Genomic DNA, 14,435 nt, shown 5'->3' on the forward strand with positions numbered 1-14,435 from the left:
GAAGCTGAAGAGCACTGCAAGGACAGTGAGACTACCCAAATAGCAACCTGCATACTCAGTTATCTGAATTTGTGATTCAATTACAACTAATCTATAAAAATTGAAAAAGGATGATCTATCTCAGCCTTTGCTAATCTTAGGGAACAGCAACATGATTAATATACGTAGACAGAAATTCTACCTGGGACCAGTCATACATTATTTCAGCTGGAATTCCTGCAGTCCAGAGTTTCTGAACAATGTTGATAGCTCTCCCCATTGACATCTGACCGACACTTACAACCAGCAAGTCACAGGAGCTGACAGAAATCTGGAGGAAAAGTAAAAGCAAAAGGGACAGTATTAGCCACCAGACCATCATTTCCCCTTCATTAATGCAGTTAAAAGTAACTAAGAAAGATACATTTTTCAAAACCCAACAACCTGCAGAAGGTGTTACCTTGCCTCTTACTAGTGCCACCAAAGCACATTTGTGAGGTGCTGAAACTTACTCTTGGACAAAAAGCCACTGCAGAGCCTCAGCCTGCACAGCCCCCCAGCCTATTCTGTGCTTCCTTTCCCAATGAACTTAGTAATGTTAAATTATTCTTGCAAAAAAAAGTTAATGAAATAACATATTCCACAACCAAATGAAACTGTGAAGTCCATTTTTTTACAGTTCCTTCCTGGAAGTAGCAAGATAAGAATAGCTGAATCTCTACAGCAGTGTCCCATTACATTAAAAAGTTATAAAACTGAAGATCCCCCATTCCTTTGCTTTATTAAATAACGCCCCGTGTACACACAGAAGAAAACAAGTCATCTTGACGTTTGCTGTTTCAGCACGGTATTTTGGAACACATCTGATGCTATTTTTTTTGTGGTTAAAGGTAAGTTACTGTCAGAAGTAAGCAAACATCCCCATCTCCCCAGGCCAAACTTACAGTATCCTCCATACTGGAAACAGCAGCCGTTATTTTATCTATAGCTATGCTGACTCCGACAGCTGAAGGCACCGGTCCTACTGTCTGTGGTCCTCTAAACTGTGGGATCTCGAGGCAAATAAAAACAAAAAGACAAAACTAAAGAACCAAATAGTTATCTTTGGAAAATGGCAACAAGATCTTTCAGTTTTCACTTCTTTGTATTCTCCTTTCCTATACAATCCTTAAAAGAGATGTACACTTACCAGATGATCATATCTGCCCCCTGCAGCAAGAATTTCAGGCACAGTTCTTTGCCTTCTTTTGATGTATGCTACGAACTGGAAGATAATACCATTGTGTTGCTGGATTTTGTAAACTAGTCCCAGGTTTATGGAAATCTGTAAAACAGAAATGCGTAAGTGAGCAATTCCTCTACCATTACTGGTTAATGCAAATCATTTCCTATTGGCTGTATGCGCTGACAAGGCTGTTCTCACATAAGGAGAGATCTCCAAAAGATTAAAATATGATTAAAAAACAAGAAAATAATGCTTTAAAGCTTAATGCATCATAAGGAAACTGTAACAGAACCTCTAACCAGCAAGCCTTGGTGGTGGAACATGACCAGTAATACTCAGCTTTCTGCATTTAAAAAATATTTATAGCTTATTTCAAAACTTAACATTTCTTTATGCTTCCATCTTGGTTGGAAAGAAAATCCCTTTGTAATTAGATACAAATGGAGCCAGACACTTCCGACTCAAAACAGATCTTGTTCTTTAAACACCTCTCTTAAAATGATTATCAATATTATTACCTGCCATCAAAGATCATTCAGTGTGCTTTTTCTGCTCTCAAATATCATTCGTTTGTTTTGTGATAAGATACAGGGCCCAGAAGCCTATAAACAAATGATTGATTAGCAGAGCGTTTCTACAAACCTGAAGTTTTATTCCAAGCTGCTTTAGCAGGCCAATTATTTCCTCAAGGTCCTTCATACCGTGCTTCAGCAGCTGAGACACACCTGGCTTTTGTTTTATCATTGTGTTTAAAAATGGAAATACATTACTTGCTTCTCCCTTCTGCTCAATGAACCTGTAGAGTCGAGAAAGCTACAAACAAAAACAACAAACACAGGTAGCAGTGGTGAAGGTGCTCAGAACAGATCACTTTGGAAAAAAAAAACCAACTATTTATCTGTATGAGTAAAATACCAACTCCTTTTTTTGCTTGTTTGACCCAGCAGCCTTTGTCTACCTACCAAGTTGAGGAAAGGAATGGACATGTACAGCTCTCACTGGGGCATCCAGAAGTCAACCCAACTTCTGTATGCACGCTCAGCAACTGGTTGAGTCAATTTCCAAGTCAGTAAAATAAGCAGCTTATGGCAAGTTATAGGGAGTTTAACACCAAATTAAAATTACTCACACTATTTGATGTGAGAGAGAGATTGCAGAATTTGGCTTCCACTTCTCTTCTAGTCAGCTTTTCGGTCTGCAAGAGAAACAGATGCAAACATATTCAGGGCAAGTACGTTACAAGCAAACATCACTGCTGAGAAGAATTAAGGCACAAGGTTCCAATGCTTTTAATCACAGGCTGTATTTACAAACTTCAATCATACTGTAAAGAAGCAAAGCTGGTAAGTAACACATTTAACACTTATGTTTTAGTGAGGTCTTGTTTGGCTTAGTGTAAGGAACACGAAGAAGTATAAAAATGTGAACTCCTGTTGGAAAGCACTTCTGCATACGAGAATTCCTGTGTGTTAATTAAAGTAATAATAAATAAAATAATTTAAAAAATAAATCATAAAACATTATGAACTACACACATTTTGAATTTCAATATTACCTTAATAATTTAAATTAATTTCATCTATTTTCTTTGCTTATTAAGTTGAAAAAAAAAAGCTAAATATTTAAGATACATTTATTTTTTACCAGCTCTTAACTACACAGGTGAATATTTACCTCATGAACACTCATTTAAAAATGACCTCAAAACATCCCAGTTCAGAAGTAGCAGGGAACACGTTAATCTGAGTTCACTGCTCAAAGGTAGGCAGCCTTTTTATCTAACAGGATGTTCCTTGTTATGCTGGCAATGCCCTGTTACTCATTTTTGGGTGCAGCTCCTCAAAGTAAGATGAAACCCTAAATAATGATTACAAAGATCAGTTTAATAATGTATATCTTACCACAGCATCATAGAGAATGATGTAAACTTGATTGAGTTTATCCTCTGGTATCCCACAGTGCAGAAGTATGGCTTTCAGTAAGGAAGTGTGGTTCAAGTAGATACTGTAATTCCTTTCCTGAGTTTGAAAAAAAATAAATTAAAAAATAATAATTAAAAAAAAAAAGGTAGAAAGCAAGAGGGATGTTTTATTAGCATTCCTATTTACTTAAAAACTAAACAAAACTCCACAGTGCACACACACAAAAGGAAAACTCACAACAAAGGTCTGTTTGAACCTTCAATAGCATCTCCAACTGTTCAGAGCTCTCCTTCCATCACCTTGCCTTTCATTTATAAACAAGGAGTGGCAGGGGCTGTCCCAGTCTACAGTAATTACTTGCCTGACAGAAGGCAGATGCTATTTCAATGGCATTGAGGGGACTCAATTACTATTTCTGATGCATGCACAAACTTTTGCATCATTTTATGTTCACCTACAGAAACACACACCAACGTTCTATACCTGGCTACCGATAGAACCTGCAAACAGAAAGTTCTGTACGATACCTTAGATTAACATTTTAAGATGAAAAAAGAGGAAAAAAACCAAACATAAATCCAATTAGAGAATCTACCTGTAGCACTGAAAACTCCTGAATGATTTCTGAAATTGCATAAATTGTTTCTGCTAAAGGCAAAAAGGTGTTTCCAGTGGATGTAATAATGTCAAATGCACATTCTAGAAGTTCTTTGGGATGACAGCGGTCTAACTTCCGAGGTCTGAAAACTCGCTCTATACAGTATCTGAAGGAAACATTGAAGAAGGAATCAGCATCTTCAGCATTCACTGTCGGCAAGCACTGCACAATATCGGTATGTCCCTTACCTTTTCAAGTTTGATATATTGTTCCTAGCTACAAATCTTGCAAAAGGAATCTGGAAAACAAAATACATCAAAATTGTTCAAACAAAACCAGCCCAGCCATGTCCTGAAGCAGGAGGTGAACAACTTGTGTGCACTCAGCATTTCTACTCTCACATGTAATAATGTCATGAATATTTGCTGTGGCCAAAAACATCATAAACTTGTCTTGAAGCCTATTAAAACATACTAGTAGGAGATAGATAGAAAAAAATTGTTTAATAAATTATTGGTCAACACATCTAAAACAAAAGTCCAGAAGAGAGAGAAATACTGTAGATGCTGCACACATCCTTAGCTGTGAATCACACTGTATAACTGAACGTTCTAAATGCAAAGGAAGGGTGAGTCACGCTGACGTTAAATTAATGTATGGGAGATAAAAGGTTGGGTTATTTAACTGTCAGTAACAAAGACAAAAATAAAACTTAAAGCACTTAGGTTTTAATTAAATGCAAAGCAATTAACAACACCAATATTGCCTACAAGTGAGTAGTGCTGAATCACGGACAGTAAGATTTCAGCTGCACATGCAGCAGTTCCTCATGCTGAAAGATGTACGGCTTCAGCAGTTAGGGAGAGTGTACACCTAAACCAAACTCAGTGAGCTACACGTATGGACAAACAGCACTCTTCAACGCCAGCACTGCCAGCAGGGGAGATACTACTTACTCTGAGGTCATAAGGAAGCATAACCAGCATCCCGCTGTGATCCATGAAATAGGAAGCTTCATTATGTTCATACAGCTTTTTATTTCTAGGCATTAGCAGAGGAGTCTGCAGCTTGATGGCTCCTACAAAAACCAGCAAAACAAAGGAACAGCTGTTTCTGCAAACTCATAAGCAACTCTGTGGTGATCAATACCTTTTAAAATTACATTCTTTTAAGTGTCCTTAACTGGTGGAATTGGAAAATCTACGACAGAAACCTATCAAAATGACTTGGATGTTCTGTCTTCCACACTGGAGTGCAGCTTCTATCTGAATCTAATCTTCACTGAAACTCTACTATGAATAATAATATCACTAATCACTGAAAAAATAGTTTGGGAGGGAAAACCTGAAAAGCTCCAAATACAAGGAAATGCTTCCAACTGTTACTGACAACAGACAAAATCTAATAGAAAACATATCCAGCTCCACTGTCTTTTCTGACATTTTTTTACTCTTTTAATCTGCCAATAAATGCAAGAAAGTTTGGTAAGTTTTAATAGAAGGAAACAAAGTAACTCATCTTCATTTGGCTTCATATTTCCCAGTTTCTCCTCTTTTATACCACGACTTATTTAACCAGACTGTGATATAGTAGGGAAACTTCCAGTTTCTGTTTTAAAGATTACTCAGTTTTATAGAAAATATAGATCAGCACCAGATAAAACATGCCAAAAGTTTCATATTTCCAATAATCCACAATGACTGAACAAACTCTGTGACTCGCAATAGCAGCAAAATCATTCCTTAAATCCACTCGGTCATGAAAAAGGGAAGCGAACAACTTGTGTAAACACACTCACCGTGTCTCTTAAATACCCGGCTGACGGTCTCACATACGTGCTGCTGGATCTTGGCTGCCCAAACAGAAAAACTGCCCTGAAACCATCACAAATAAAAAGTACAGATATAATTTACATGTGAGGAACACTGCACTTAACATGGGTAAAAAGCACCGTACTATCTTCTTTCACTATAACAAACTGCATTGCTTTCACAACAAAAAGCAACAAAAGCCGCACAAAGCATCATTTGACTGTCACCTTGCACTGTTTTACAAAGATTTAAGAACCCAGAGGATTACGTTACCACCATTAGAATGGAAGAAAACACTGAAAGCCAACAGTTTATGCTGGCAATCAGATGCTAAGTACTATCAGTTTAAGAAAGGTTAAGAATAAAGCTTATTTCTTCATTGAAGAATTGAAGTAAGGTTAAATGTGAAGCGGTTATTTGGGTCCCATACCGCAAATTTGTAGTTTTAAACAGTAACAAACGTGAGGGTTGATTTTAACAGATAATAATCTCATGCGTGCTTTGAAGTCAACCATAGCATCCTTTTTTTTTTTGTGGTCGATTTTTAAAAATCTAACATAGGAAAAAAACCAAAAAACCCACCAGCCCTTAACAAACCTTCAACGTATCACTGTCATAGGTGTAGTCTATAGCTGGGGATATACGCTGTGAAAATATCTGGCTCATCATGGTGCGGTAGGCTTTGCCATCCACATTGGCTAATGTATGGTGGAGCACTTCATGAAGCTCAGACTCCTCCATTTGTGGTGGTGGAAGATGTTCGCTTTTTAACAGCTCCACAGCTGTTGGTCTTGCTGCAGGGTCATGGTTCAAGAGCCACGTAATAACCAATCTCTGCAAGTTAAATCAAAACCTTATTGTTTCACTTATGCTAACAAGTGTTTAAAATAAACATTCTTAGTTACACCACATGAAGAAGATACTGAGACTATAGAGGAAAAAAAAGGAAACAGGAGTTTGAATCTTTAGGCTGGGTAATTCTTTGCTTATTACAAATATCTTTTGTTGTGGTATTACCCGAATAAAGAACTACTAAAACAGACTGTTAGAAATTTATTAGTCTGTTTAGATCTCTAGGGATGACAAAACCACACAATGACATTTATTGTCCTATGTTATGCAAGCTCTGGCATCTCCATGAACAAAATGAAGAGAAGACAGAATCACATGCATAACAAAGGTTTGTGAGCTACAGACACTAAGGAGTGTATGCCAGTAAACCACATAATATGGAAACACTTCTGTGGCATTAGTGAGACAGACTGCTGCTCCACTAGCAAAAGAGACAAACGTTAATGCTGACTGTTAAAGAGCGAGTCCATTCACACAAGGAAAAACGTTTTCTCAGATGATTCAGAAAAAAATTACACTGCACCTTATCACTTCTTTCCTCTGCCATGGAGGCATAACTAAATAAGATGAAACAGAAAGAATAAAAGAAACTATTCGAATCCATCGAGTATCTGTCATCTCAAGTTTCCAAAATAGCTCTTGGCAGAAAAATTCAAACTTAGAGCATTAATTTACGTTGTGTATCTCCTCCCATTCTGTGACACGGATCTCTTTCAAACATTTAAGGGTTCAAAGAACACAACTGCAATTACTTTGTGTCTAAAAGCTACAAATGGTCCCTGGGAGCCTTAAAGGTATGCAGGCGAGTTCTGCATTTCCTCATGACTGCACTCAGGGAATTGTGTAGATAAGCATGTTTCAGTGACGATTTCATTACTCATTTAAGTTTTTCTTTCTTACTTTGTTCTACTGTGAGGTAGTAACAGTTCGGCAGGAATCACTAATTCAGAATTAAGTGGGGAAAAACGATAACAAGTGTTTCTTGATATGGATATCTACTAGTTAAAATGTCTTCAAAATTACCTGCTTTGCATGCTTGACTTCATCGAAGTCTTGAGGAAATAAAATACTGGGCTACAAAACAAACAAACCACATTTGTATTAGAACAGCCAGTACTGTTTGTGCAAGCTGTCTTACAAACAGAGACCGAGCTGTGATAGTGAACACAGGGGAAATATACACAGGGAAAAAACCCAACCCGTGATAAATTGAGTTTGAAGAGCGAACAGAAAGAAGAATGTTACTGAGATGCAAGTGTGATGTTCTGTGAAAGACAGTCCGTACTCACAGTCACTTCTCAACAACAAATAAACTGGTTCTTGAGAACTCACTGGGTATAAACCCAGCTGTACTAAAAGCCATGATCTGTTTATTGTTGAAGATTATACCTCTAATGTTTTGCAATAGAGAAGTTAATTGCATTGAGACAGTACAGTGACTAATGGCAATAACGTTAGGAAATCCAAAGTACATCAAGAAAATGTCACCAGGAGCTCCAATTCTTCCAATTATTCTTCCCTTCTACTTTTTTGTTTGTTTGTTAGTTTTTAAAGCACTCTCCATAGAAACGTCTTTCTTTCTCTTAAGCTATTTGATGCTCAGCATTGATCCTTTATACCTGTATACTTACTAATCTCAGCTGACCAAGAACAAAGATCCTTTCCGATGCAGTACTCATGGGGCGGTAGGACATTTCAAAGAATATTATACCCAGACTGAACAGGTCCACTTTCTAGGGAAGAAAAAATACAAAATTCACAGGTATCGCTTTTAGATTTCCATGGAAGATGTCAACAGAAAAAAAGCTTTGGTTAAATTTCACACTATAGTGAAGCATGTGAAAGGTGTGGGTTGCCTTATTTGTTTATTTGCTTTTCTGTTTAACTTTTTCAAGGGACATAATCCATTAAAACTTGTAAGACTTCAATTACTTTTATCCTCACAGCACTGCCTTGACATAAGGACTCCATCTCACTTTGAAAACACAATTGTTTTGAAATTCAGCTTCTCTGTTCATATAAACAGAGAAAAAAAACCCACAAATGTACTGCTGACCCTTGAAATGACAATCTAGGAATCCAGGAGAGCAATTTGAACAATGATGTTTTGCTTTAGCAAAGACTCTCAGACTTCTAACTCATTCATTTATAAAGACCCTCCTTTCAACATCAAGTTGCTTGCACATGGACACAGCACAGGCAAAATCACGGCCTCGCATCCTTTTACCTTCATCTACTCTTAAGCAAGGGAGTGAGAAATATTTCTTTATCTCAGAAGTCCCACCATATCCTTTTCCATCTTGAATTCATCTCAGTTAAGCATGAGTGACCTGCATTGTACCCACTACCTTAGATTCCAAGCTGCTTTTAATAAGTCTAATCATACCTGATTGTACGTAGATTTTGTGCTTCCTTGGACCTCTGGGCTGACATACAATGCAGTGCCAACCATCCCCGTCAAATTACCTACAAAGCAAAAGATGAGAGCATTAGTTTCAAGAAAGTAGGAAATGTAGCATCAAAGTCAAGAAAACTCACTCATCTTTTGTCCTTATTTTTTCCAGGATAGAGTGCAGATTGTCATAAGAGATAGTCAGACATGAGCAACTTGCAGAACAGTTCTCTACTGCACACATGAAATGGATGTGTCTGTCTATACTGTTTACATCCTGTCTATTGCTCTCCACAATTTTAGTAGGTCAGCACACAATAATACAACTCCACTTCCAAAGCACTCATCTAATGACAGAAGATATACTAAAGCTTTCTCAAAGCACAGAAGTCATCCTGATACAGAAAGTGTTAAAACAAAAAATTAAAAATAAAAACAAAAGCAATCAAACAAAAATCCCTCAAATCTTGAAATCACCCCATATAGAGAACAGAAATGCAGACGGAACAGATGTTCAGGATCTCCATATATCCCATCATAACAATGCCATATACGAGACTTTGCTTAAAATCATTTAGAACCAGCTACTGCGTATACTAACCTGATGGGTCGTAGTTAGCAAAACTATCTGAGGGATTTTCCTCTTGCTTAGAGACTGCCTGAAATGAGGAAAAAGAGATGTGCACAGTAAAGATGATGGCATTCACAATATGATGGTCATCTTCTATGTTCATCTTCCAGGTTATTACAACACCAAAAGCGAGTTGTTTAATTCACTTTTGGCCGTACTCACTGCATTTGCTGGATGGTCCGTAGCTAAACCAAAATCACCAATTTTCACATGATCGTTGGAATCTAAAAATATGTTCACAGGCTTCAAGTCTCTGTGGATCATTCCCTGTTAAAGCAGGTGAGCAACAACAACAAAAAGACTGATAGCATAAGGAACAATAAACGCAATGCAAAACGTAAATCTTATAACAGACTATATATAATAGAATGTAACAGTGTTTTATTAATTATTCTATATGCAGCGGAAAATTTACTGCATTAAGACACCAGTGACTAATTTTGAAGACTGTAGTTGCTAGCCCAGAAACTAAAAACAATCTTTGGTGTTAATATGTGTCGAAAGCAACGTTTTTAAAAGGAGGCTTTTTTTTTTTTTATGACATAGGGAAAAAATGAAGTGATTAATTACAAGATTAAAACTGATGAAAACATATTCTAAAACCCTAGAGCTGAATAATAATGGCAAGAGTAAGGACCACTAATAAACATAATTATGTAGAATCAAATGTTCTAAATGAATAGAATAGAATAGGTCACAGCGTATATAACTGCCACAGTTGCTGACCTTTTCATGGATGTAAGCCAACCCATCTAAAATTTCTCGGAAGAGCCTCCACAGCCGACTGGTGTCTTCATATAACCCTCGGTCAATGGTATCCCTCAGCGTGCTCTTTTCACAGTATTCCATCTGCAGGTGTGTGTATGTTGGAGACAGAGGGAAGAAAGTGAGTTTTGTGAAGGAAAAGAGTGATCAGGAATTTCTGTCTGTGAGCACCTTCATGCCGGGTTCCATCAAACACGGTTCAGCAGCAGATAATATCACCCAAACATTGAGGTACTTGGAATTTTCCTCAGACGTGTTTTAGCTGGAAAATACGCACTCCTGGGTCCTATCTCATTTTCAGGGGCAACGGTACTGGTCTGTTTTATAGCCTGTTCTCAATCATAACAGTAAGAACAAGATGAAAGCAGACCAGGCATAATGCATGTTCAAACCAGGCTTTGAAATACCTCTGGCTTTACTTTTTTTGGCTCCTTGACTGCTTGTTTTATTCTATATATAGAACAAGCAAACAAACATAAAAAAAATCTAATTCCATCTAACTGCAGCTCCCTTCCAGGCAAGGGCTACCAGCACCTGCTTCATAAAACACTGCACACAAACCAGACAGATATGACTGCTAACTTCTCTGTTGGCCCAACTCTTTACTTCTGAAAACATCTCCTTTCTGTTAAGTCTGAAGGTTTAAACTTGCATGAGTTTTCTTTTGTTCGGGTCATAAAATAGCTTTGCAAATCACTGTATTTCTTGTTAAAAACAGTAAATACGCTGTAGTTTCTTTGAAGAGAATGAGGAAGTTTTAATATCTGCAATCTATATCTTCAAGTATAACAAATACAGTACAAAACAATGGGAAGCGTTGCACAGTGCCTTCCCCCCAGCCAAACCTTCTAGAAAAACAGTCTACTGAATAAACAACACTGGATTGAGTCTCATTTTGTTTTTAAAATGGCATCACAAAACCAACCAACCATACAGCAATTTATCTCTGCTAATGAGAATGAACAGCATCCTTTCATCCAAACACACACACAGCCTAACCTGGATGTACAGGTAATGCACTGTTTGAATGACTGGTGTTCTGTCCTCTTCTTCGTGGCTATTCTTTTCATTGTCTTCTTCATCCTTTATTGCAGTAAAGTAACAGAACAGCTAATTACAGGAAGCAGCCCAGAGCTCTCTTATACATCCTATCTTTTTTATTTAGTCGAACGCATTAATGAAAACTCACCTTCTATATCTGGGTTTCAATATTAGCAAAATAATACACTGACATTTTTGTAACACCCACACTTCTACATCTGCTAGAAGAAAAGATTTGACCCAATTTGCACTTTCAAAGCAAAAACAAATAACGTTTTTGCCGTAACCAGACACCGGAGGAATAAAACTTCCAAAACATCTGGACAGAATCTTAATTTCTAAGTATGTCAGATTAAAATAAAAATTAATAACAAATAAAGCAGGTGTAGTAAAATGAAAGATAACAAAGGAGAAAATCGACAACTTTGATATATCAGTCTTCCCTACCTCTCCATGACGGACAGTGCACTGCCACTTTATTAAACATGTATCAGGCCAATGTACATTTTAACAGAAAGGAGGAAGCTGAGAATCACTAGGAGCACTTTACAAACCATCAGGACCGGCAATGACAGATTCTACACGCTGTAGAAAAATCTGCCCATTAGCTTTCTATCGAGTCCTCTGAATTTTTACCAGGCTCATGACTATAAAATATGAATCATGTGTAGCTCAATGACACTTTGAGAAACAGAATCCAGATTAGCTGCATCAGTTAATCATTCTTAAGTAGCTCACGGTGGCACAATATTTGCTGTCATTAGCATAATCTTGCATGATTCTGTATTTACACCAGTCATGAAACAGAACCTCCCAAATAGTCTGACAAGCAAACAGATCACTTAGGGACATTTCCATTGTTACTAGCTTTATCCTTGTACTTACTGGAGGGTGACCTTTACTGTTCTCATCCTCGTTATCAAACACTATTTCACTTTCAGAGTCTGTAGTTGGCCTGTCAAAAAGAAAACCAAAGTTTTAGCATTCCTTAAGCAGACATTACCGAGAAACATTTAGTCAGAAACCTTCAGCCTGTATTTGCTGGGGGAAAAAAAAGAAATCAAAGCTTTTATTGAATGACTTCCTACATGCCTTAAACAGAGCAAATGAAATGCATCCTGCTTGCAAAGCAAAACTTCCTTTGACAGCTCAGCCCTTCAAAAAAAGGCATATATTCCTATGGGTAGGATTTAATTTCTGTATTCAGTAAGCAAAACAGAGGTAAGTTTGCTTGCAATGCAATGCTTAAACACAAGTAACAACACAAGCAAAAGTACCATCCCATATCCAGCAGCAGCTATTGAATATGTTATTAAAATCAGAAGAAGAAGGATGAGTAAGGTAACTGGGGGGACTTCTAATTTTCATGATTTATTACAAGCATTACGCCTTAAAGTTGGAAGAAAATCCAACATAAATCAAATCAGCAGCCATGCATCTGAAACTTCCAGAAGCACAAACCAGCTTTCCTCCCATACCTACAGTAACTACAGATCTTCTCCCCGGCTTATACAGCTGCTGGAAACACAGGACTTTTTTTTAACTGGAGGACAGAAGAAAGATGCAGCAAATCACCTCTGACAATGTGAGAATGGCAAAAGACACAAGCCTGGAACACTCAACTATGCTAATGCTTCCTACAGTGCTAATGGTGAAGGACTGCTTACAGAAATGAATGCGAGAACACCCCATCGCCATCATCATCGTCGTCATCACTGGACTCCTGATCTGCTCCACTGAATTTGTTGCTGGAGGATCTCTCACACGAAGTGCTCCACTCAACTGAACTTGACAGAACGGGGGGAGGAGCGTTGGCTTCCACGTCGTTTGTCTCCTCTGCCGTAAGGATGAGACCTGCTTTGGTGGGCGTTCTTTTGTCTTCGGATGTCTCAGATGATGACACAACAGGAACAGGACTTTCGTGTTTTTCTATCCAGGCATTGTAATACCTCACAATATTTTCATGGTTTAAACGGGAAAGTAACGTTACTTCCCCCTTAATCCTCCGGAATTGCTTACTGGCAGTGTTTATGCGGATACGTTTTACAGCATAATAGCAGCCATCGAGCTTATTTCGCACCTGAAAATTTGAATAAATCTGAAGTCAAACACTTATAAACACCCTATTAAGCACAGCCAGACCCAGAATTTCATGGATGTGGGAAGTTTTCCCTCCACCTAGGAAACAACTGCAATTGAAACGCAAGCTTCTCCACACCGATGGGGCTCTTAGCAGACTCCCAGTAATCTCTCTCAAAATTTATCAGCCTACTCAGCTCCAGATGAAAAGCACAATACAGGTACAGCACTCTGTAAAGCCACACGCAACACCAAACACTGAGTACACTATTTTGCTTCAGAGAAAACAAACTCATTCCCAAGAAGGATTTCATAGTGAAAATATTTTTTACACCAATACCTTGATGACTGCTCCAAAAGCCCCTTTGCCAAGTAATTTTAGCTCTTCGAACTCATTGTAGTAGCGTGAAAATTGTCTCTGTGTTTCTGTGCAGAATGAAGCACTGGATATCTGGCTGCTGGGCACAACTGTCTCAATGCAATCTATGCCTGCTGAATCTGAAATGAGGACATCACAGTTACCAGCACTGGTAGAACAGGGAGAAGGTGGTAAGGCACTTGGCACTACAGAATAGGCATTAGGATGAAGATAAGCCCTAAATAACCAAGTGCAACTAAACCTGAAATACAGAAGTGCTCTGCTGAGGAGAGTTAAGCTCTGGTACAAACATAAACCATACTGCAGTGTTTAATTATTAACATTAATTACAGTGGACAAAGGAACGGATTCTAACATAATATGGTGAGAAAAGACGTTTCATTGGAATGTAATTTTCCAGGAAGAAAATTAAGACTGACATTTACACCATGTGGCTTCCTCTGCTGATGAGGATACAGCAGTCCAACCACCTCACCTGTCCATGGACCTAAAAGCTAGTGTGGTCTTTAACTTCCAGATTAGTTATGGTACAGCATTTGCAGAAACATGGTCTTGTGATGATCTAGCACCATTCAATTCTTCTCTTACTGAAGGCACGTGGACCAGTTATTTAATAGAAGACATAAGGAAACAAGTTTCTCACCATCTAGATTTTCTTCTGCTACAGGTATTTTCATAAGTGGAATGTTTATAAAACTGTGTTGTAACAGTTGCTGAGGAGTCCATCTTTCTTTATCTTCCAAACAAACACATCTGTTAGC

General features: G+C 37.9%; 1 protein-coding gene across 9 annotated transcripts in view; it reads right to left on the reverse strand.

Annotated features, from left to right (window-relative positions):
• The window catches only part of EIF2AK4 (eukaryotic translation initiation factor 2 alpha kinase 4), a 29,015-nt gene that overhangs the window by 7,060 nt on the left and 7,520 nt on the right, over positions 1–14,435 (reverse strand). For 6 of the 9 annotated variants that reach the window (XR_014946653.1, XM_015864741.2, XM_085549036.1 and 3 more), the window contains 22 exons: positions 14,318–14,427; positions 13,636–13,793; positions 12,884–13,296; positions 12,102–12,171; positions 11,175–11,258; positions 10,137–10,259; positions 9,573–9,677; positions 9,381–9,438; positions 8,774–8,853; positions 8,019–8,120; positions 7,411–7,461; positions 6,133–6,369; positions 5,523–5,598; positions 4,681–4,802; positions 3,973–4,022; positions 3,722–3,890; positions 3,106–3,222; positions 2,334–2,399; positions 1,847–2,017; positions 1,169–1,303; positions 924–1,031; positions 182–310 (listed from right to left, as the gene is read on the reverse strand). Coding sequence is in view for 5 of the 9 variants with exons in the window: in XM_015864741.2 (XP_015720227.1) it covers positions 182–310; positions 924–1,031; positions 1,169–1,303; positions 1,847–2,017; positions 2,334–2,399; positions 3,106–3,222; positions 3,722–3,890; positions 3,973–4,022; positions 4,681–4,802; positions 5,523–5,598; positions 6,133–6,369; positions 7,411–7,461; positions 8,019–8,120; positions 8,774–8,853; positions 9,381–9,438; positions 9,573–9,677; positions 10,137–10,259; positions 11,175–11,258; positions 12,102–12,171; positions 12,884–13,296; positions 13,636–13,793; positions 14,318–14,427 (2,734 nt within the window). In the remaining 4 variants the exon portion in view is untranslated. Of the gene's footprint in view, positions 1–181; positions 311–923; positions 1,032–1,168; positions 1,304–1,846; positions 2,018–2,333; positions 2,400–3,105; positions 3,223–3,721; positions 3,891–3,972; positions 4,023–4,680; positions 4,803–5,522; positions 5,599–6,132; positions 6,370–7,410; positions 7,462–8,018; positions 8,121–8,773; positions 8,854–9,380; positions 9,439–9,572; positions 9,678–10,136; positions 10,505–11,174; positions 11,259–12,101; positions 12,172–12,883; positions 13,297–13,635; positions 13,794–14,317; positions 14,428–14,435 lie in introns of those variants that run through there. The other 3 variants (XR_014946655.1, XR_014946654.1, XR_014946656.1) reach the window with 2 other exon arrangements.

Source organism: Coturnix japonica, chromosome 5 (assembly GCF_054131305.1).
Source record: "Coturnix japonica strain WE chromosome 5, WE-NBRP24, whole genome shotgun sequence".
Lineage (NCBI taxonomy): Eukaryota > Metazoa > Chordata > Aves > Galliformes > Phasianidae > Coturnix > Coturnix japonica.